Source organism: Erythrolamprus reginae, chromosome 12 (genome assembly GCF_031021105.1).
Source record: "Erythrolamprus reginae isolate rEryReg1 chromosome 12, rEryReg1.hap1, whole genome shotgun sequence".
NCBI classification, from domain to species: Eukaryota; Metazoa; Chordata; class Lepidosauria; order Squamata; family Dipsadidae; genus Erythrolamprus; species Erythrolamprus reginae.
Genome location: NC_091961.1, coordinates 15316621 through 15340314, shown reverse-complemented (window position 1 = coordinate 15340314; position 23694 = coordinate 15316621). Strand labels below are relative to the sequence as shown.

At 45.0% G+C, this 23694-nt stretch overlaps 1 protein-coding gene across 1 annotated transcript in view; it reads left to right on the top strand.

Moving 5' to 3' along the window:
- The window catches only part of UNC5D (unc-5 netrin receptor D), a 769587-nt gene that overhangs the window by 437631 nt on the left and 308262 nt on the right, over positions 1-23694 (top strand). The window contains exon 4 of the mRNA XM_070765210.1: positions 23416-23519. Coding sequence (XP_070621311.1) covers positions 23416-23519 — 104 coding nt within the window. The remainder of the gene's footprint in view (positions 1-23415; positions 23520-23694) is intronic.

Sequence of the window (23694 nt, the reverse complement as noted above, 5' to 3'; positions counted from 1 at the left end):
ATACATTACCCAAAGCCAGAACCAGACTAATTTATGACCTTAGCCCCAACTTTTTTCAAGTCTTCATTCAGCAATCTCTATAAGATACAAATTGGCAAGACAGCCTCTCCACCTTACCCCTGTTTACCCCATGCAGCCCAATCCTTCTATCCACTTGGTTACTGCCTCTTAAATTACTGAAATTAGGACTACAAAATCTGGACCAAAGATGGCAGCACAAGATTGGATTTTTTTTCTGCCTCTTTTCTTTCACCTAGTGGTCATTTCTGCAATTTAGTATAATAGATTTCAGCTGTTGCCTTTAAAAAACAATAATAAGATTCTTGAGAACACTGGAATTTTCACTGTAACAACAATTTTAGGCGGTGCATTTTTAATAGATGAAAAGATTTTCTGTATATGTGTATGAAATACAATGGTATCTCGTGATACGAACCCCTCGTGATACGAACACTTTGAGATACGAACCCGGGGTTCAGAAAATTTTTGCCTCTTCTTATGAACTTTTTTCGCCTTAACAAACCCACCTCAGATTGCAAAATGGCGCTCCGCTGGGCACCGCCGCCCGGCTGTCACCTTTTAAAACAGCCAGGGGGCTTCTCGGCGTTCTCCCGAACCCAAACCTGAACTTTTTGGGTTCGGGAGAACGCCGAGAACCCCTCCGGCTGTTTAAGAAGGTGACAGGCGGGCGGCGGTGCTTCTCGGTGGCCTCCCGAACCCGAAAAGTTCGGGTTCGGGTTAATGCTGATAAGCCCCCTGTCTGTTTTAAAAGATGACAGCCGGGCGGCGGCGGCCAGTGGAGCGCCATTTTGGGATTTTCTTTCCCCCCTTACATGCATTAATCGCTTTTACATTGTTTCCAATGGGAAACATTGTTTCGTGTTACAAACTTTTCGTATTACGAACCTTCCGGAACCAATTAGGTTTGTAAGGCGAGGTATTACTGTATACTGTACATAAAGGATCAGAATATGATTGAATCTGTAATAGGCCACGATGTACACATTCTCTTTCCTGTGTGTATATGTCAGAGGTTTTTTTTAAAAGGATACCCAATTAATAGCACTATCATAAATTTAACACTTGGTTAAACTGATATGATGGGACACTGACTTTGTGATTTTTGTTAATTGCTGATTTGTTTGGCATGTGTAAATTATTTGCATTGCATTGCATTAACTGCCATTACATTGACAGAGAAGATAATTCCTCAGTTTTGCAAGACTGCAAAGACGTATTATTTAGAATTGAATTTTTATTGACTTTTTTCTGGCCTATGAATTTTCTTGTTGAACAGGGAAGCATGAAGAGACCAAAAAATTTATTGAAGCAAGTCAATCGATTAAGCTGTCTTATATCATGAAACTACTTTGGCATGACATTTGCTACTGGAATAGCTTCCTGTTCTTTTGTCTAACAAAGTTTCTGCTGCCATAAATGTTATTACTTTAATAATAATGATAATAATAATAACAACAACAACAACAACAATAATAATAATAATAATAATAATAATAATAATAATAATAATAGACTGTTAAGGAATACTTAGGTGGGTTTTATAGAATAACAGAAGAAATAATTCAAGGTGTTTAAAAGGGTGAATGGAAGAGGCAGACAGAAGTTGCTTCAAAACAATAGCTCTTTATTTGACAGCTATTTAAATCCAGCAAAGACTCTGTGTCAGCGTTCTAAATAGCATCTGAGAAATAAAACAAGTCCAAGTCCATTTCTCTCAATCAGAGCTTGATTTATTAACAGAACCATGTTAGCTACGCCATTGTCATTCCGATTCTGAGTACTTCCCAGAATCCCACCTAGGTTAAGGTTCATCTTCCATCCCCCACACCCACAAGTTCATCACGAGAGTCAGTCTGTGTGCAGGAGCTTATCAACTTCCTCTTCTCTTCAGTTGAGGCAGAACAAACGGTGGCCTTGGCTTGGAGAAAGGAATCTTTGGTTGTGTCTAGTAACTTTCCCCTCTGACTACTCACTACCCTTCCCATTCCCCCTTGTGTTGTGTCAGCCTGAACTCTCTAAACTCCACATAAAGACTCAGGCCTGACAGGCAGTCCTCTTTCAGAAAGAACCATGTCCTGGAAAATTAGAATAAAACACATAGGGATTAGTATCAGTTAAGACCTTTTGGTTTAGTTGGGTAAATTTCATGAAACTGTTTAATTAATCTAACGGCTTTGACATCCCAGCTCTTAACCCAGGTTGCTTCCGACTGGGGATACCCTTTCCAATGAATCAGGTACTGCAGTTTTCCTCGGAAAATGCAGGAATCTAAAAAAATTTTTGACCTCGTAGTGAGTCTCCCCCTGAATCACTAGGGGGGGAGGAGGCGGCTGTGCACATGGCCTAATGTTGGACCCGATCACAGGCTTCAGCAGGCTGCAGGGAAATACGGGGTGAATCCTCCCTAGGATCCTAGGCCAGTGTTTTTCAACCAGTGTGCCGTGGCACACTAGTGTGCCGCGAGGCATGGTCAGGTGTGCCGCGAAGCTCAGAAAGAAAGCAAGAGAGAGAGAGAAAGCAAGAGAGAAAGAAAGCAAGAGAGAAAGAAAGCAAGAGAGAGAGAGAGAAAGAAAGCGAGAGAGAGAACAAGAGAGAGAAAGAAAGCAAGAGAGAGAGAGAAAGAGAAGGAGGGAAGGAGAAAGAGGGAGGTAGGGAGGGAGAGAGAAAGAGCAAGAAAGAGTAAGGAAGGAAGAGAAAGAAAGAGGGATGGAGAGAGAGAGAAAGAAAGGAAGTGAGAGAAAGAGGGAGGGAAAAAGAAATAGAGTGAAGGGGAGGAAGAGAGAGAGAGGATTTTTTTGTCCAAAATTCTTTTAGCGCCCTCCCCCTCAATGTGCCCCAGGGTTTCGTAAATGTAAAAAATGTGCCGCGGCTCAAAAAAGGTTGAAAATCACTGTCCTAGGCAATGCGAGCTGCACCGTGACTGGGTTGACTACTTTCACAATTGGGAAAGGGGCTAAAAATTTTGGGCCTAGTTTTTTGCTAGGCATCCTTAGCCAGATGTATTTTGTTGACAGGAAAACTTTATCACCCACTTTAAAAGGTGGTTGAGGAGATCAGTGTTTGTCCGCTTGATTCTTGTAAGCTTTTGCGGCCTCTGTTAGCGCCTTCTTAGTGTCCTCCCATCCTTTGTTCAGTTTCTCCATCCACTCCGCCAACGTGATGAACGAAGGAGGTTCAATAGGTAGTTCCGGCATGGGAACGAAATCTTGTCCACTGGTGACCTGGAAAGGAGTTAATCCCGTACTGCTGTGTACAGAGTTGTTGTACGCTACTTCTGCAAAAGGCAATAGTTCAGCCCAATTGGTTTGTTGGTAACTCACATAACATCTAAGGTACTGTTCCACTAGGGCGTTAGCACTTTCTGCTGCTCCATTTGTGGCAGGGTGGAACACTGAACTGAGTCCTTGGGTGGAACCAATGGTACAGATGAATTCTCTCCCGAACTTGGTGGTGAATTGGACCCCTCGATCTGATACAATCCTACGGGGAACTCCATGCAATCTGTAAATGTGTTTTAAGAATAACTTAGCCAGATGTCTGGCTGTGGGCAGTCCCGAACAAGCGATGAACAAGCTTGGAGAACAAATCAATAACAGTCCAAATAACGGTGTTTCCCTTGCTCTCAGGGAGTTCTACAATAAAATCCATGGCTTTCTCCAATGCACTGCTGCGGAGAGTCCAACATGGGTAATACTCTAGCCTGATTGGCTAGGGACTGAGTTAATTATAATAATTATAGATAGCTCCACCCTATCAGTGCCCCACCACCTCAGTCTTAAAAACTCAGTCGTAGTGTAGGGACTTGAGTTGTTTTGCTCTAACATGTTTTTAATTTGTTTGCAATAAATTATGTGTGATATTTAATGTTAATCTTATTTTTCTCTCTCCCCTTTGTCTTTTTATAGATCCTGATAAGAAGATGGGAGAACAGGCCTAGGCCCTCCGTGGGCACAGCCTGCATCGCCTATACCTCCTCAGGGCCCCTGCTCTCCGCGACAGGGTACACTACCATATCCCTAGGTGGGTTCCTGACCTCAGTGGCCATACCCCGGAGCCTAGTGGTTAGATGGTAGTCATCCACCCTCTAAGGTCCCCAGCCCCCGAGGCTATACCTTAAGGTGAAGTAAGTGGGGAGTGAATCTGCAACTTCAGCAGCCCCCCCCCCTCGACTCACCCCCTTTACCTCGGTTCCCTCCCGAAAGGACCAATATCGGGGCTATGTTGATTTCGGCATTCTGACTGCCGGGAGAGTGGAGGAGGTGGAAGACGCGCTGAGCGCCAACGACGAAAGTGGAGATTTTCGGCTTTTGGCAGATCGCCAACCCGCTTCTCAGCTGATTAGCACACAGCCTCCCCCCTCCCCCGTGGCCGTTGAAACGCGCGGCGTGGAGCGAGAGCAGCAATTAAAACTGGGGAGGACTGGAGAGCACCCACAGTAATGCCCGTTAAAGAGGGCAGGAATCTTGGGGAAACTCTGTGAGGCGCCAAAAAAGTAGCGCCCATAATTTTGGGCGCCAAAATAGCCCCACCCGACATTTAACCTCCTCTGTGAGGCAAACAGCTGAATTTGGGCACCAGACCAATCAGACCCTTCCATTTTTGTTGTGACTGACAACAAAAGGGCCGACAGTAATGGAATGCAAGTTCTACACCTTTGATCCAGAAGTGGAGGAGCTGCTGCAATTCCCCACTATTGATCAACCAGTGGCCAGCCTAGTTTCCAACGCGGTGGTGCCATCGGAGCTGGCTGATGGATTAAAGCCAGATGACAGGAGAGCGTAGAACCTAATCCGCAAAACGCATCAGATGGCATCTTGGGCCCTGAGGGCGACATCTGCAGCCTCTTTCATGAACAGGGCTTGTGTTCTCTGGCTTGAGGAGATGCTGGCAAAGATCGGTCCAGAGGAAGGACTCTTTAGACAGGACTTGAATAAACTTATACTGGCATCCGAATTCTCCGTGGATGCTACCCTTACAGCAGCCAAGTCTGCCTCTAGGGCAATGGCCACGACTCTATCATCCAGACGCATGCTATGGCTACACTCTTGGCAGGCTGATGCCAAGTCTACATGGCGACTGGCTTCGGCACCGTTCAAAGGAGGGCAACTGTTTGGAGATTCTTTAGATAAAGTCCTTGTGGAAGACAAGGACAAGAAGAAGGTTTTGCCACGGTCCGCCCGATGCACAGAAAGACGCCAAAACCCCTTTCGCAGGCAGACCTTTCGTCAAGGGGGCTACCAGGATGCAAATCAGTCAAACCCTCAATTTCCAAGACCCTATTACCAAGGGGGATATAACCAAGGAAATTTCAGAGGAGGGTTCAACAACAGGGGCAGACAGCAGTACCAGCAGTCCAGAAAGCCCTTCAAGTTCAACAATCAGAAGGGGTTTAAAGGACAAAAGTGACTTATGAGGGGACATTCCTATCGGGGGACGGCTTCAGCCTTTCTCTGACACCTGGAGAGACATCACGAGCGACTCGTGGGCACTTGCAGTCGTATCACAAGGCCTACGGATCAACTTCCTCCAGGTTCCCCCACAACGATTTATACAATGCCCAAAATGTCATTGCATTCAAAAAAGGACACTTCTTCTACAAGAGGTCAAACACCTAATCGAAATTGGAGCCATAGAACCAGTTCCACCAGAGGAAAGAGGTCTGGGATACTATTCCATAGTCTTTGTGGTACCAAAAGCCTCTGGGGGGTGCAGACTAATTCTCAACCTAAAGCAGCTAAACTTATACGTAAGGTACCTGAAATTCAAGATGCACTCCCTACGCACCATCCTCGCCACAATAAGACACGGCGATTGGCTGACCTCAATAGACCTCAAGGAAGCGTATCTCCATGTTCCAGTTCATCCAGAATATCGAATGTACCTCAGGTTCTGCTTCAACAACCAACATTTTCAATAACGGGCAATGCCCTTTGGCCTCTCATCCGCACCGAGAACATTTACCAAACTACTGGACATTTTAACTGCGTCCCTCAGAGCACGCTCAATCCACCTTTTGGTGTATCTGGACGATATTGTTATCCTCTCCAGGGACCCCAAACAAGCGCAGGACGATCTTCAACTAACCATCCAGATGCTGCAATATCATGGCTTTACGATAAATCTTCCCAAAAGCCATCTGTCACCTACCACGTGCCTGCCTCATTTGGGCACCACAATAGACACGCGGGTGGGCAAGGTGTACCTGTACGCGTTCAAAAGATCCGAGCTATGGTCACCCTGATCAGTCACAAGAAGACTCTGGCATTTCTGTCTCAGGTGTTCGGGACGTTTGTCTCATGTATCGACATAGTCCCGTGGGCATGCTTCCACACCAGACCCTTGCAATGGTTCCTATTACCTTTCCAGTGGAACCGAGCCAGTCATTCCAATCGTATGGTCACTCCAACCAGGAAAGTCTGACTTTCCCTGCCCTGGTGGCAATCAGCGGCTCTTCTCCAAGATACCCCCTTCCTAAATCAGGAGGAGATCACCATCACTTCAGATGCGAGCCTCACAGGTTGGGGGGCACATTTCAAGACAGAAGTGACCCAGGGACTCTGGTCACAACACGACTTGTCAGAGGTAAATATAAATTTTCTGGAAAGCCATTTTCCTAGCCCTCCAGGCCTTCCAATCACTATGCCAGGGAAAACACGTGTTGATCCTGACGGACAACGTGGCTACTCGATCCCACATAAACCACCAGGGTGGGACGAGGTCCAACAGACTGATGACTCAGGCAGAGACGCTGATACGCTGGGCAGAGAGGAATCTTCTCTCTCTGAGAGCCGAGCATATATCTGGCGTGGACAATATACAAGCCGACTGGCTCAGCAGATCAGCCATTCATCCATCAGAATGGAGGCTGAGTCCAGAGACATTTCAAATCATCGTCAACAGATTTGGCACACCACTGGTGGACATGTTTGCCACCCCACAGAACACTCAACTACCATGGTTCTATTCCCGTTTTCCCTCTCAGGGAGTGGAAGGTGTCAACTCTCTGAGGTCAAGGTGGCCACAAGGCCTTCTGTATGTTTTTCCACCGATATCCCTCATCTCCAGAGTTGTTACCAAACTCATCTGGGAACGGGCAGAGGTGCTCTTCATTGCTCCATACTGGCCTCGTCGACCATGGTTTGCCGACCTCATGGACCTAGCGATTTCACCACCATGGCACCTCCCAAGTCACCAAGTCTCCCTCAGCCAGGGGTCAGTGATCCATCCAGACCCTCAATGGTGGAAACTGACCTTCTGGCACTTGAGGGGGACCAAATGAGGCAAGCCTCATTACCAGACAATGTAGTCGCAACTATTCAGGCGGCACGTAGGCCATCGACTACGAGGATTTACCAAGCCACTTGGGTGGCTTTTTGCCGGCTCTGTGTCAACATTCAGGTGGATCCGCAGGAATCTTCAGTAGTAACTGTGCTACAATTCCTACAATTTGGTCTCGATAAAGGTTTAGCACCTAACACATTACGGAGACAAGTGGCAGCTATCTCCACTATACGGAAGCTTGATTTCTGGAAGCCCATCTCATGCCATCCATGGATCAGGGACTTTTTAAAGGGGGCTTACAACTTGCGACCACCTGTGGTGCACAGATTTCCAACGTGGGACCTTCCTTCAGTTCTGCGAGCGTTGTCAGCACCACCTTTCGAACCATTGAGGCAGATATCCTTAAGAATGTTATCATGGAAAACAGCCTTTTTGGTGGCCATAATATCGGCCAGGAGGGTGTCAGAACTGGCTGCCCTCTCGGTCAGATCGGATCTGTGCGTTTTTCATCCTAACAGGGTGGTCTTACGCCTGGATCCGACTTTCTTACCTAAAGTCAACATGCTTTTTCATAGAACGAAAGAGCTCATTGTGCCGGACTTTTGTACACACGGGACACATCCCTTGGAGTTACGCTGGCACAAACTGGATGTGCGGCGTGCACTCAAGATATATATCAGAAGAACAGCAGCACACCGCAAAACAGAGGCCTTGTTTGTCTCGTTTAGCCCTTCATCTATGGGCTGTAAGGTATCTCCCCAGACAATAAGTCGTTGGGTTCGAGCTTGTATCGTAAAGGCTTATGAAGCACAGTCTTTACAGGTACCAAGAGGCATCACTGCTCATTCAACGAGAAGCGCGGCAACATCAGCAGCGTGGTCTTCACAAGCTCCTCTGGAGGACATTTGTAGAGCAGCTACGTGGACTAATCCAGATACATTTATTCGGCATTACAAACTGGATTCTTTTGGGTCCACTGAGGCAGCCTTTGGACGGAGGGTGCTACAGAGGGTGTGCGAATCAGATGTGCCACTGGTCTGGCCGTTGCCCACCCTATCATCTTGAGCTTGGATATATCCCATGTTGGACTCTCCGCAGCAGTGCATTGGAGAAGGACCGTTGAACTTACCTGAACGGTCTTCTCGATGCACTGCAAGGAGAGTCCAAACCCAACCTGGCCTGTAGGCCCAGGGGCTCAGAGTTAGTTTTCTGGTTATATTGTTGGGTTAATAAAATTGTGGTTTTTCGACACTACTCCTTCGTTTTTATTGACTGAGGTGGTGGGGCACTGATAGGGTGGAGCTATCTATAATTATTATAATTAATTCAGTCCCTAGCCAATCAGGCTAGAGTATTACCCATGTTGGACTCTCCTTGCAGTGCATCGAGAAGACCGTTCAGGTAAGTTCAACGGTCCATCTCCTCCCAAGGCCTGCTAGGGTTGGCAACTTGCTGTAACAACCCTGAGGGTTCTTCTGACAGCCAGACCCCTTTTATAGGGAGCCGTTAGGCAGTCTAGCCAATCAGCAGCCAATATTTCCCTTCCAGAATGGAGGACCTGACTGAATTCTATGTGCTTCGGTCTCAGAATGTAACACAAGGTATTTCCATTTTTAATAAAATGGCAATTCTTTTTACATTCTCAATGTTGCTTCAAGGTTACATGTCCTTTCTATTCATGCAGACATCAGTTTCCATTATATACTTCAATTCCTCTATTTTTCCACCTATTCTTTAAAAAATGGTTTGCTTCACACAAGTCATGAACTTGAAAATATGTGAACTCACTTACCATGTATGCTAGATAACTTCATGAGATGTCTTGGAGATCAACATCCAGATGATTCCATCTGATTCAAAGTCAATTTTAGTTCTAGATTCTAGAATGGCTTAGCATTAGACTGAGCAGACATTTGATACTGAAATCCCATTCGAGAGTCTCAGAAATAAGGGTCAAATTCTGTCTAGAACAACAAATGAACTTGAGTTGGATTCTTGATGTTAAATCTATAATTTCTCTAATTTTTGAATTATCAGTTTGAAGTTTACTGTTTCATCCTTTTTTTAGACTCTTCTTGGATGTTATATTATTGGCATCTTATTTATTTATTTATTTATTTAATGCCACCCTTCTCCTTAATCAGGGCAGCTTACAACATGTTAGCAAATAGCACTTGTTAACAGAGCTAGCATACTGCCCCCACAGTCTGGGTCCTCATTTTACCCACCTCGGAAGGATGGAAGACTGAGTCAACCTTAAGCCGGTGATGAGGTTTGAACCGCTGACCTGCAGATCTAGCAGTCAGCTTTAGTGGCCTGCAGTGTGCCACCTCAGCTCATATTCCTTGTTGAATCTTTTACAATGTTCATTAGATCTTGATTTTTTGTTCCACATAGGAAGCCCTTTAATCAATCCAAACAAAATTAACAATGGACAAAAAGGACACTTGCAAATGAAAGATGCTTGCTTGTGGAGATATTCTCAGTGTTGTGAGTGGGTGTCCATTAGTTGTTTGCTCAGTATGATTTATTGTTGAAGGCCTTAGTAAGATGATGGTGGTCAACATTATGCCTTGTACTAAATTCCTGTTCTAATTAAAATTGTCTGCAAATAACCTTTAAAAAAAATCATTGGATCCTATGTCCTCAATTTGTTTTGGATGGCTGATATCTTTTTTTCAAATGCAGAGAGAAGAATACATGGCTCATTCTTATTTGCAATCATCTCAGCAAAGCTGGCTGGGAATTTGGAGAGCCATAGTCTCAAAACATCTGGAGGAAATCAGGGTAGAGAGGCATATTTTATATATGTACTGCCAATCAATGGTCCCTCTAATTTTTTTCCGGTGTGGGTGGAAAAGTATAGTGTCTGAGCGACAGTCCCTTTGGGACTGGGGGGGGGCATAGAAAAATAAATAAATAAATAATTAAATAAGAAAAAAAATCCCTTTTTTATTAAAAGAAATTAATAATAAAACAAAACCAAAATCTATTACTATTATTATCTTCTCCCATGCCTCTGGAAGGAGAGTCCAGCATGGGTTTACCTCAAGTCTTATTGGTAGGGACTGAGTTTTAAATTAATATAATTAGCATATTAAGTAGGTACCGCCCCCTTGCTGCCCCAGTAGCTCAGTTTTAAAAAACTCAGTCTAAGATAGGGACTTTGAGTTTTTTGCTCTTGACAGAGTTGATTAAAATGTTTTTATATTGTGATAATTGTAATGTTTTTACCGTTTTAATGTTGTTTTTTCTGTTTTCACAGGCAATACTTCGTCTAGGGGTTTCTGCCCTCCGCGGGCAGCACCCCCATCGTTCTCCTTATGGGGCCTCTTCTCCCCGCGAGTACTGCCCTGACGAGGAATGTTGAGCCAGAGATCACTGACCTCCGTGGTCAGATCTAGCTCATTCACCCCAGGTGCGGGGGGGTCCATCCCCCACCCACCAAGGGGACGGCGGAGATGATTAGCAGCGTGGCCGCGGAGCAAGTCTCAGCTGGCTCCCGAGAGAAGCGCCCAGAGCGCCTCTCAGCTGATGCCGGGAGAAGCGCCCGGAGCGCCTCTCAGCTGATGCCGAGGGAAGTGGCGGAGCGCTTCCCAGCTGACGTACGGCAGGAGCGAGACGGCTGCTGGAGGCGAGAGGCGTCAGAGGATTGCTCAGGCATACCAAGCGCTACAATCCTTGGCTTTTAATGGCTGCCTAGACTGCTGCCGATAAGGAGCCTCAGGCGCTAAGGCTAAATCGCCCGCGCCGCCATTTTCTGTTCGGCGCGCCGAAGGCACTTCCCGCCCAAATTTGGGCGCGATTTGGCGAAGTGCCAGCAAACCGGTTATTAGTCTACCCGGTGACAGGTTTCATTGGCGCAGTTACTCATGTGATGTGAGCAAATACAGGCTGGTGCCATATTTCTTGCCTGTTACTTGCGAGTGGAGCAGTCTCAGTGTGGAGCTAATTATTGCATTTGTCCGGTTTGTTCCAATTTGTAAGTACGCTGCCCCATTAAATTGAAAAGGATGGCTGATCGGCAAGTACATCAGGGGGAGGAGCAACCCCAGCCTACTCCAGCAGCCTCCAAAGGCAAGGAGAAGGTTTCTTCTAAAACTAAATCTAAGTCTTCCCAATCATCATAGTCTCTGAAGGAAGCTGAGAGGAAGATTAAAGCGTTAGAACAACGCTTGGATGCGGCATTATCCTCTCCAGCCTCGGGGGTTCTGCACATACCCCCTTTTCAACCGCTCCCACCAGCAGGGAATTTATCACCTGGATTGGCTCTGGGTGCTATGGGCACTGCTACAGAAAGGGATTGGTCCCCGGACCGTCAGGCCTTGCCATGCCCAACCCCTCCATTGCCTTCACCCCATATCAGGCCAGAGAGACCTGCCTCAATTAGCCATTCTTTATATGGGCCTGCTGCTGGGACACAACCGACTGGGGCCCCTTCTGCATCTTTCACGCCAATGGCTGCAGGGCTTAGATCCCAAGCTGATGTCTGGCAGACCTTCCCTCCATCCCTTCAGGACATTATTGCCAACGCTTATGCGCAGGTAATGGTGATTGGGGCCCAACGTACAACACCTCCATCGTTACAGCCGTACCAGCCCAGGGATCTTTGGTCAGCACCACCGCCTCCTCCTGGGCTAGACTCACTTGCGGGAGACACAGGTATTCTGGAAGGAGACAGCGAGCATGGCAATGAGCTGTCTGATGATGAGTATAATTTTCCAGAACAACCAGCCCCTGCCGGATTGTTTAAACCAACGTTATTCAGGGTGCTTTTACACAAAGCTAAACAAGCCTTGGATGTACCAGGTGCGGCTGCACCTACTGATGCAGGGGATGGAGTTAGAACTTCAGCTTCCCTATGTAAGGAGCCACCCAAGGAATCCGACAACGTACCTGCGATGGAAATATTCCTTGAGAATATAAAGCGCACCTGGCAGCACCCAGCGGCGGCGCAGGGGCCCTCCAATTTGGAACACCGATTCTACACATTCGATGATGAAATGGAGAACCTGCTACAGTTTCCGCCAGTGGACAAGCCGGTAGCCATGCTGGTGTCCAATGCTGTCGTTCCTTCTGAGACTGCGGACAGTCTCAAACCGGATGAGAGACGGGCTGAGACACTCCTGAAAAAGGCACATCAAATGGCAGCATGGGCCCTGCGGGCTGCATCCACAGCATCCGTCTTTAATAGGGCATCCATTATGTGGATTCAGGAGGTACAGGCTAGGCTGGGGCCTGAGGACTCTCGCCTAAAACAAGACTTAAATAAATTCCTGGCAGCGGCCGAATTTTCAGCAGATGCTACCTTGCATGCAGCGAAGTTTTCCGCAAGGGGTATGGCTTCCACTATCTCCTCTCGGCGACTCCTTTGGCTCCGACATTGGCAGGCGGATGCCAAATCAAAATGGCGTCTGTCATCTGTCCCTTTCCAGGGCACCAAGCTGTTCGGGGAGGTCTTGGAATCAGTCCTTGTGGAGGACAAGGACAAGAGGAAGATCCTCCCCAGATCCTCTCGACGTCAGGATCGTAATAACACTCCGTATTGACGCCGACAGTTCTTTCGGTGGGACCCGGCTTCGGGAACCACCCAGTCTTCCAGACCATATTCACAAGGACAATATGGTCAAGCCTATGCACACAGGGGTGATAGAACCTACTTCCAAGACTGGGGTAGAGGGTATCAGCAGGCAAGACGCCCCTTTCGGAGATCTAATCAACGAGCGTTCTGTTGACCCAAGTGACTGCATAGGGCAGGTCCCTTTGGGGGGGAAACTCCAAAGGTTTTGTACCACCTGGAGGACCACATCCTCCGACACTTGGGTCTTGGACACGGTATCCCGGGGCCTACGCATGGAATTCCTTCAGGTTCCACCAACTCATTTTGTGTCCTGCCCAATTCCCAGAGATATTATGAAACGGACATTACTGGAACGGGAAATTGCACATCTCCTAGAGATTTTATTTTTTTATTTTATTTTAATTTTATTTTTTTAATTTTTTATTTTATTAATAGAGTTGAAAGGGACCGTTAGGTCACCCCCTGCCTGAGCAGGAAACCCTACAGCACCCCAGCCAAATGGAAGTCCAATCTCCTCTTGAAGGTGTCCAGAGTTGGGGAGTTCACCACCTCCCCTGGCAGGCAGTTCCATTGGTTGATCACTCTGACCGTCAGGAAGTTCTTCCTTATTTCCAGGTTGAATCTCTCCTTGGTCAGCTTCCAACCATTGTTCCTCGTCCGGCCCTCTGGTGCCCAGGGGAATAAAGAGACCCCCTCCTCACCGTGGCAACCCCTCAAGTATCTGTAAACTGCTATCCAGGCCATCGAGCGGGTGCCATCCCAGATGGAGGGCATGGGGTTCTACTCCAGAGTTTTCATAGTGCCCAAGACATCGGGAGGTTGCAGGCTCATTTTGAATCTGAAACACCTGAACAAGTACGTGAAGTACCGCAGATTCAAGATGGCCAACCTTCGCACTATCCTGGCATCAATTCGCCCTTGGGATCTCATGTCGTCCATCGACCTGAAGGAGGCATATTTGCACGTGCCCATTCATCCAAATCACTGGAGGTACCTCCGCTTTTATGTCCAGGGGAAGCATTATCAGTACCGGGCGATGCCATTTGGCCTCTCTTCCGCACCGCGTACTTTCACCAAACTCCTGGATGCGCTAATCGCTTCCTTATTGTCCCAGTCCATATGACTATTAGCTTACTTGGACGACATCCTCGTGCTCTCCAAGGATCTGGCGACTGCGCAGCAGGATCTACGGGACATGGTAACGCTGTTGCAAGAGCATGGCTTCACGATAAACGTGGCAAAAAGTCATTTTTCGCCCACAACCAACATCACCCATCTCGGCTCAGTTATAGACACCATGGTCAGGAAGGTCTACCTCTCCCCGGAGAGACAACGCAACGTTCAGGACTTAGTAACCAAACTTCAGCATCAAAGGATGGTGCCGCTGGCCTTTTTATCCAAGGTCCTAGGGACCCTAGTGTCATGCGTGGACATCGTCCCTTGGGCAAGGTACCATTTCCGAACATTACAATGGACATTGCTTCCATACCAAAAGCGACGTTTAAGTCACACACACAGATTGATCACGGTGGGACGAGGCCTGCGCGACTCCCTAAAATGGTGGGAGTCACTGGCGCTACATCAAGGGTCTCCCTTTGGCCACCTCCAATACATCATTGTAATTACGGATGCCAGTCTCCTGGGTTGGGGAGCACATGTGGGCCATCATGTAACTCAAGGGTTGTGGCATCCTCAGGATTTGACCCCAGTGAATATCAATTTCCTGGAGCTAAAAGCAGTGCGCCTTGCTTTACTAACCTTCGCACCAATTCTCCAGAGGAAACATGTTTTGGTCCGTACGGACAATGTGGCGACCAGAGCGCACCTCAACCACCAAGGAGGGACCAAGTCCCTCAGGTTGATGGAGGAAACATGACTTCCCTTCAACTGGGCGGAGTCCCATCTGGCGTCACTTCACGCAGAGCACATCGCGGGGGAAGCCAATACTCAGGCGGATTGGCTCAGTCGGCAGGCAGTGGATCCGGCGGAGTGGAGCCTGATCCCGCAACTGTTCCAGCAAGTGGTCAACCGGTTTGGCAGCCCGGCAGTAGACTTATTCGCTACTCAGCACAATGCCTAGCTTCCGAGGTTTTACTCCAGATTTCCCACGCCAGGAGCCGAAGGGACCAACGCTCTATACCTTCCGTGGCCCAAGGCCTTGCTGTACGCCTTTCCACCAATACAGCTTATTCCCAAGGTCATCGAAAAGATTCTAGTGGAACAGGCGGAGGTCATTTTGATAGCACCGCACTGGCCGCGACGAGCTTGGTTCGCCGATCTGATGGGGCTCTCAATTGTCCAGCCTTGGAGGATCCCAGATGACCAAATCTCCCTCACTCAGGGAGCGATATTCCATCCGTACCCCCAGTGGTTCCATCTGACCGCTTGGCGCTTGAAGGGGACAGATTGAAAACCTGGAACATTCCGGAGAATGTCATCGCTATGATCCAATCAGCCAGGCGGCCTTCAACAACTCGGATCTACCAGGCTACATGGGCCGCATTCACGGCCTTTTGCATGGACAGGCATCGGCTGCCACAAAATGCTCAAATAGTGTCGGTGTTGGAGTTTTTGCAATCCGGTTTAGAGAAGGGATTGGCCCCCAACACCTTAAGGAGGCAGGTGGTGGCTTTGGCAACTATTGTTCAACCTGAGGACGGTAGGTCATTGTCTCACCATCCGTTGATTAAAGACTTTTTGAGAGGGGCTACCAACAAGCATCCTTCACCTATACGGCGATTCCCTACTTGGGATCTTTCCATGGTGCTGCAAGCACTCACGGCTCCTCCGTTCGAACCGTTAAGAACTATGCCATTGAGGATGTTATCCCTCAAGACTGCTTTCTTAGTTGCCATTACATCGGCACGTCGGGTGTCGGAACTGTCGGCTTTCTCAGTTAGAGCTGACTTGTGTATATTTCACCCCGATAGAGTGGTCCTCCGTTTGGACCAAACGTTCATCCCTAAAGTCAACACCCATTTTCACCGGGCACAAGAACTTGTCTTGCCGGATTTTTGCGTCCATGGATCCCATCCGTTGGAACTTAAGTGGCATAAGGTGGACGTGCGGAGAGCATTGAAACTCTATATCAGACGCACGAGTCCTTTCCGTAAGACTGAGGCCTTGTTTGTTTCCTTTGGTCAACATTGACTGGGTCTCAAAGTGTCCTCACAGACAATTAGTCAATGGTTGAAGCTGTGTATAGTTGAGGCGTATAAGGCGGGTTCCCATACACTGCCTAGTGGAATCACGGCTCATTCAACTCGAAGTGCGGCTGCTTCAGCAGCATGGGCCACACAAGCATCTATAGAGGACATCTGTAGAGCGGCGACGTGGACCACTCCTACCACCTTTATACGACACTATAAACTGGATACGTTTGCTTCGGCCGAGGCGGCCTTTGGGAGGAGAGTATTGCAACGAGTATGTGACTCTAAGGGCCATGATTCAATGATCTCCCTCCCTTGAACACTGGAACTTGAGTATATCCCATGCTGGACTCTCCTTCCAAAGGCATGGGAGAAGAACCGTTGAACTTACCTGAACGGTCTTCTCAATGCCCTGGAAGGAGAGTCCAAACCCCCCCATTGAACCATGGACAGTTGTTGCAGTTCTGTTAATCGTTGTGGTTAGTTGTTCAATAAATTCTGTTATTACTCGATTTCATTTTTTAAAACTGAGCTACTGGGGCAGCAAGGGGGCGGTACCTACTTAATATGCTAATTATATTAATTTAAAACTCAGTCCCTACCAATAAGACTTGAGGTAAACCCATGCTCGACTCTCCTTCCAGGGCATTGAGAAGACCGTTCAGGTAAGTTCAATGGTTCTTCTCTTTTTCCAGCCCTATCTCCTCCCCCCTTGTGTGTGTGTGTGTGTGTGTGAACTCTTGAACCATTTCCAATTAGAGGTACACACACACACACAAACGGCTGGGGGTTTTTTTCTCTGTTATTTTTTCGGTGCTTTTTACCATATGCTTTAAGTCAAGAGTCATTTCTCTCTCTTTCTCTCTCCCCCTCTTGCTCTCTCTCTCTCTATTGCTTTCTTTCTCTCACACTCTTTCTTTCTTTCTTTCTTTCTTTCTATCTCTCTTGCTTTCTTTCTCTTCTCTCTCTTGCTAGCTCTCTCTCCCCCCCTTTCTCTCTCTCTCTCTTAGCAGCGGCATTGGGCAGTAGCCATGGGGCGGCAGCAGGGTGATCAGCTGTGAGGCGGAGCTCCAGAACTGAGGCACCGACGGCGAGGGGGCTACAAGAGCGCTTTCTCCCAGCCCCCTCGCTGTCGGTGCCTCAGTTCTGGAGCTCCGCCTCACAGCTGATCACCCTGCCCTTCGGGAACGGCTGCCCTGCCTCTACTGCAGCCCCCTTGCTGGAAGTATGGGATGAAAGCGCTCCCAGCGAAGGGGCTGCGAGAGGGTCAGGGCGGGCATTCCCGAAGCCCGCGGAGAAAGCACTCTCTCGGAGCCCCCTGGCTGGCAGCGCTTTCGTCTCGCAGCCGCCGCCGCTGCGGGAGAAGTCACGCACCAAGGCAGGAGGTGGCGGCGGAGGAGAGGGGGCGGATCGGAAGAGCGGGGGGCAGGGCCGAGAAGCCAGGGGCGTGAGGGACCCGGAGGCACGGTGGGGAGGCAGGGGCGGCTGCGGCTCCCTTTCCTTTTCGCCCATCCCCGCGGGTTGGCAGGGGGATGGGGAGCGCGCGCCCGTGATGATGGTGAATGTGATTTCACCGAAACGTCGCATAGACATGCAAAATATTACACAGGGCAAAACCCGAACTCAGAACAATCTACATATATATATATATATATATATATATATATATATATATATATATATATATTTATTTATTTATTTATTTATTTATTTTATTGTTAGAGTTCAAAGGGACCATGAAGGCCATCAAGTTCAACCCCCTGCCCAAGCAGGAACCCTATAGTACACCAGTCAAGTGGCAGTAACCCTATAGTACACTAGTCAAGTGGCAGTTCAATCTTCTCTTTAAAATGTCCAGAGTGTTGGAGTTCACAACGTTCACTGGTAGGTTGTTCCATTGGTTGATCGCTCTGACCATCAGGAAGTTCCTCCTTATCTCCATGTTGAATCTCTCCTTGGTCAGCTTCCAGCTGTTGTTCCTCGTCCGGCCCTCTGGTGCCCTGAAGAATAAAGTGATCCCCTCCTCTCTGTGACATCCCCTCGTATACTTGTAGACTGCTATCATGTCCGCTCTGGCCCTCCTTTTCTCTAGGCTATCCATGCCCAGTTCCCTAAGTCTCTCTTCGTAAGTCTTGGTTTCCAATCCCTTAATCATCTTGGTTGCTCTTGGTTGTATATGTGTCTAAGGTTTTTTTTTACCTAGGTGAAGGACTTTGCTCTTGTTGACGTTGAACATAATTTTGTTAGTGTGGGCCCACAGTGTTAATCTGTCTAGGTCTTCCTGTATTTTGAGCCTGTCCTCTAGGGTGTTGGCTACCCCCACCAGCTTGGTGTTGTCTGCAAATTTGATTAGTTCCCCTTCTATTCCCTCGTCAAGGTCATTGATGATAATGTTGAAGAGCACAGGGCCCAGGACAGAACCCTGTGGTACCCCACTGCCTACCTTCTTCCATGTGGGTTTGGAGCCATTGAAGTCCAAGTATATGAGGTCTAATGTGTTATGTAGGTCCACTAATTTGGTTATGGTGTTGAAAAATGATATGACGTTGGTTTGGCATGATTTGTTTCTGACAAACACGTGCTGGCTGTTGGATATAATGTTGTTTGTTTCTAGGTAGTGGCAAAGTTGTTTTTTAATTATTTTCTCCAGTATTTTTCCAGGTATAGAAATCAGACTGATTGGTCTGTAGTTGCCTGGGTCAGTCTTTTTACCTTTTTTGTGGATGGGGACTACGTCAGCTCGTTTCCAGTCTTCCGGTAGGTCTCCAGTGGTCCAGGATTTTTGGTAGATGAGGAGAAGTGGGTCTGCTATGGTGTCTGCCAGTTCTTTTAGGACTTTGGTGTGAAGTCCATCTGGTCCTAGTGATTTGTACTCATTGAGCTCCCACAATACTCATTGAGCTCCCTTATTGTGTTTTTATTGTGTTTTTATCTATGTTGAGTTCGTTTCCAGGGCTGTTTGTTGCAGTTGAGTTGCAGGTTGGTTGGTAGGTGGTTCCATTTTGTGTGAAGACTAATGCAAAGTAGGCATTGAGCATCTGTGCTTTATCTCTGTTGTCTGTGATTTCATTACCGCCTTCATTTTTTAATGTAGTGACTTTCTTTGATTTTCTTCTTGTTGTTTATTGCTGGAAGAAACTTTTTTTGTTGTCATTGACTTTCATTGCAAGGTATATATAGAGGATCTTGACGCCCTGCTCTTATCAGAAGTTTCTGGAGTAAAATTTATACATACATTTTCACACAAGGATACATATTCTTATATTCTTTACTAGATCTTTCTCTTTGATTCTTAAATACTTAACATTTCTAATACTATTTGCTATTAAACTATTTACACATTTATGACTATTTACTATTTACTTATTTATAATATTAATTATTCATTATTCCTTAATCTTATATCTAACCATAGACCTTATCCCAGACTTTATAATATTTTGTTTCTTCTTGGCCTTTCAACCTCCTCGTCATCATATCCATTTCAGTACATTCAATGATTTTTTAAATTGTCTCTTCTTCTTTGGGGATTTCTTTATCCTTCCATCGTTGAGCAAACACTATTCTTGTTGCTGTTAAGATGTGTACTATCAAATATTGGATTTCTTTTTTGTAATTTTTGGGGGATATACCTAATAAAAATAGTTCTAGATGTTTTTTAAAATTTCGTGTTTCGTTATATTTCTTAGCCATTTTTTGATCCTATTCCAATATAGTTTGGCTTTGGGACATGTCCACCACTGATGACAGTAAGTGCCAATTTCGTCTTTACATTTCCAGCATTTTGGTTGCATGTTAGGGTACATCTTTAATTGATTTTTCTTAAATGTTACCGATTTGGTAATTTGCCAGTTATGTACCCAAAGTCCAAATCTATAGCATGGCCAAAATTTCTACACCAGCTAATCATACTATCCTTGATAATCTCTCCCTCTGTTTTGTATCTTATCATAAATTCTTTATAATGATCTTGTCTATGTCACTATTTCCTTTTTTAAAATAATAATTCTTTTTATCTTTCAAGAATCTTCCCTAGATCTGTGCACATGTCCACCAATCTATTATCATACCTTCTGTACTTAACTCTTGCCTAGTTTTTAACTTTAATTGTGAATCTAAAATATCCTTATATTTTACTTTTTCTCCTATTTGTGTTAAATTTGGATGGTGGATTGCCTCTATTGGGGATATCCAAACTGGCATTGTTGGGAAATATGTATTTATTTATTTCTAACCATGTTTGCAACAGGGAATTTCTTATATGTTTTTTGAAATAAATATGTACCTTATATTTCTCGTACCGTACAAAGGCTTGCTTTTTTCTTTTTTCAAAGTAATCAATTTAGTCATCTCTGCTAACTCAATCAACTTTTGCAACCATTCATCCATTGTGGGAATTGAAGCATCCTTCCATTTGTGTGCATAAAGAAATCTTGTTGTCGTCAATATATATAACATCAAAGTTTATTGTTTTTATATTCATTATATTTGTATATCACAAAAGTCTGGTGGTTAATAAAAATACACAACTGCTAAAAAGACCTACATGTTCCTACCATACTTAGAATCTGATGGATTATAACATGTACTTAAATGCAGCATTAACAACGTCTTCTATCATTTAAGTCCTATCTATTTAACTTAGAAGACTAAAGATATTAACCTCTCTAACTTTTTTTATTCCTTGTGATTGATTCTCATTGCTTGGTTTTGATTGATTCATTTCTGCTTAATCAGTTTTCAGAATGTGTTGATAAAATTGCTGCATATAAGTAATCTTCATTTAACGATCATTAGGGCTGGCAATTTGGTTGTTAAGTGAAGTATTCACTGAGTGAAACTGAGACTGGACTTATGATCTAACTTCAGCATTACTTTGCTTAAAAAAATTTCCTAAGTTGAAAATGCAAGGGGTTGGTCATAAAATACTTTCTTTTATTACAATCATAACTGCAAATAGTTGATAAACAAAGTACACATTAAAGAAACTGTATATTGGTATGAATTTCTTAGAAAAGAGGTGGAACCTTAAAATATAAATATTATTCACATATTTCTGTATGTACAATATACAGTGTGTTAACTGTGAGGATTCTTATAATGTTAATTTTCCAATGTTAATTTTTACAAGATTCAAACACATTGTAATGGAATGTGTGAATGACCGTGGGAAATGAGGTGCTACCTAGGAAACAATTAGACAAGAGAAGTGGGTGCTCCCCATGGCGAAACCTCAGAAAAAAACTTAGGAAGGACCATGGTTAAAAGTGGCAGTGGCAAGTTTGTATCTTAAAACTTGCAAGAATCTGTTAACATAGCCTTATAGTAAAGTAGAATTAGTTCATGTGGTTGTGTTTCCTATCTGATTTATCTGGAAAGAGCTGAAGTGTGGCTTGTTTATCTATGGATATTTATTTATTTAATAAATTCATATAGTCACCCATCTCACATACATATCTCTGATCAGTTTATCATATAATATTGCTTGTTGACTCGGTGACAATTTACTGGGTTAAAAAATATTCTGAGCTATAAGCTCTGTCTTACTAAACATAATTGCCAGCAATGAACACATTACACCAAGATGAAACTAAACAAACCAATATACAGACTTCAGAATAAATTCTTGGCAGTCTTCTAGTCCAATTCCCTACTCAGGCAGGAAGGTCTATATCATTTCAGACAAATGGTTGTCCAATCTCTTCTTTAAAACTTTCAATGTTGGAGCATTCACAAGTACTGGAGGCAGTTCCACTAATTAACTGCCAAGAAATTTCCTTAGTTTAAGGTTGCTTCTCTCGTTGATTAGTTTCCATCCATTAATTATCTATCTATCTATCTATCTATCTATCTATCTATCTATCTATCTATCTATCATCTATCTATCTATCTATCTATCTATCTAGTTATCTATCTTTGTTTTTCAAACATGTACAAGATAACAGGTATAGTTATAAAGATAAACATAAGCAAGGTAAGTACAAATAAAACAGGACAATAGAACAGTAAGACAGGGATGGTAGGCACGATCTCTTAGGAATGGGGTGAGGTCGACAGTAGACAGTCTAAGATTAAAGTTTTTGGGTTTTGGGGAAGAAGCCATAGAGTCGGATAGTGAATTCCAGGCATTGATCGCTCTGTTGCTGAAGTCGTATTTTCTGCAGTCGAGTTTGCAGTTGTTTATATTAAGTTTGTATCTATTTTGTGCTTGTGTATTGTTGTGGTTGAAGCTGAAGTAGTCATTAACGGGTAAGACAGTGTGGCAGATGATTTTATGAACTACACTTAGATAGCTTTGAAGGTGACATAGTTCTAAGTTGTCTAAGCCCAAGATTTCAAATCTGGTGGCATATTGTGAGCAGCGGAGTGGGAGACTGTTCTCATGAAATATTTTTGGACTCTCTCAATTGTATTAATGTCTGATATGCAGTGTGGGTTCCCGACACATGAGATGTATTCGAGAATTGGTCTAACGAATTTTTTGTATGCTCTAGTTAACAGTGTAATATTGCCAGAGAAGAAGCTATGCAAGATTAGATTGATAACTCTTAGTGCTTTTTTGGCAATGTTGTTACAGTGGGCATTGGTAATTAGATCATTAAATATGAGTACTCGCAGATCCATGACAGAATGAGGGTCGTCTACAATGTCATGTCCTGCAAGCTTGTATTTTGTGTTCTGATTCTTTTTGCCAATGTGTAAGACAAAGCATTTGTTGTGATTTGAAATTGCCACTTGTTTGACCATTCTGATATACAGTCAAGGTCTTTTTGAAGGGTAGCAGCCTTGTCTGTGGTGTTAAATAGTTTGACATCATTAGTGAAGAGAACATAGTTGCTTATAATGTGAACCCAAAGGTCATTTATGTAAAATATGAAGAGTGTAGGTCATAGAACACTACCTTGAGGGACACCACTGTTGACAGGAGCAGGATTTGATAGAGAACTCCCTATTTTAACCACTTGTTGTCTGTTTGACAGAAGCGTAGTTGTCCTATCATGTGGGGGTCCAGAGATGCCATAAGATTTTAGTTTCAGAAGTAGTTTTGATAGAGAGTAGGTTGTTAGTTTCTAGGTGGAGGGTAATGAATTGATTTATGATTGACTCTATGACTTTGCAGGTGACACAACATAATGAGATTGGTCTTTAATTTTCGATGTTGCTGGGATTTCCTTTTTTGAAGATAGGGATGACTGTGGCTAGTGACCATAATTTGGGTAAGGAGCTAGTCCTGAAAGATTTATCAAAGATTGTGCTTAGAAGTTCAGCTAAGGTTATGGAAGGCTTTTTAAAGAAGTATATACATAGTCCATATTTGCACTTCCTGCAACAGTCGTTTGACCTTGTTTGGAGTGATTAACTCTTGCAAATTCTTCTTTCCAGATTTACGCAAAAACTTTGAACAAGACCCTCAAGGCAAGGAAGTCCCAATTGAAGGAATGATCGTACTGCATTGTCGGCCACCAGAGGGAGTTCCTTCAGCAGAGGTGAGAAATAAAGTTCCTTGCATTTCACCTAAGTCTGTTACTCTTTGATTTCATGAGGTTCAATGACAATACAGAATTAAGATATGGCAGAATATATGATTTCCCTTGCAAATATCCTGTGGTTTGTGTTTTCCATAAGAAATAACATTTGATTGCAACAATTTGAAACAAAAGC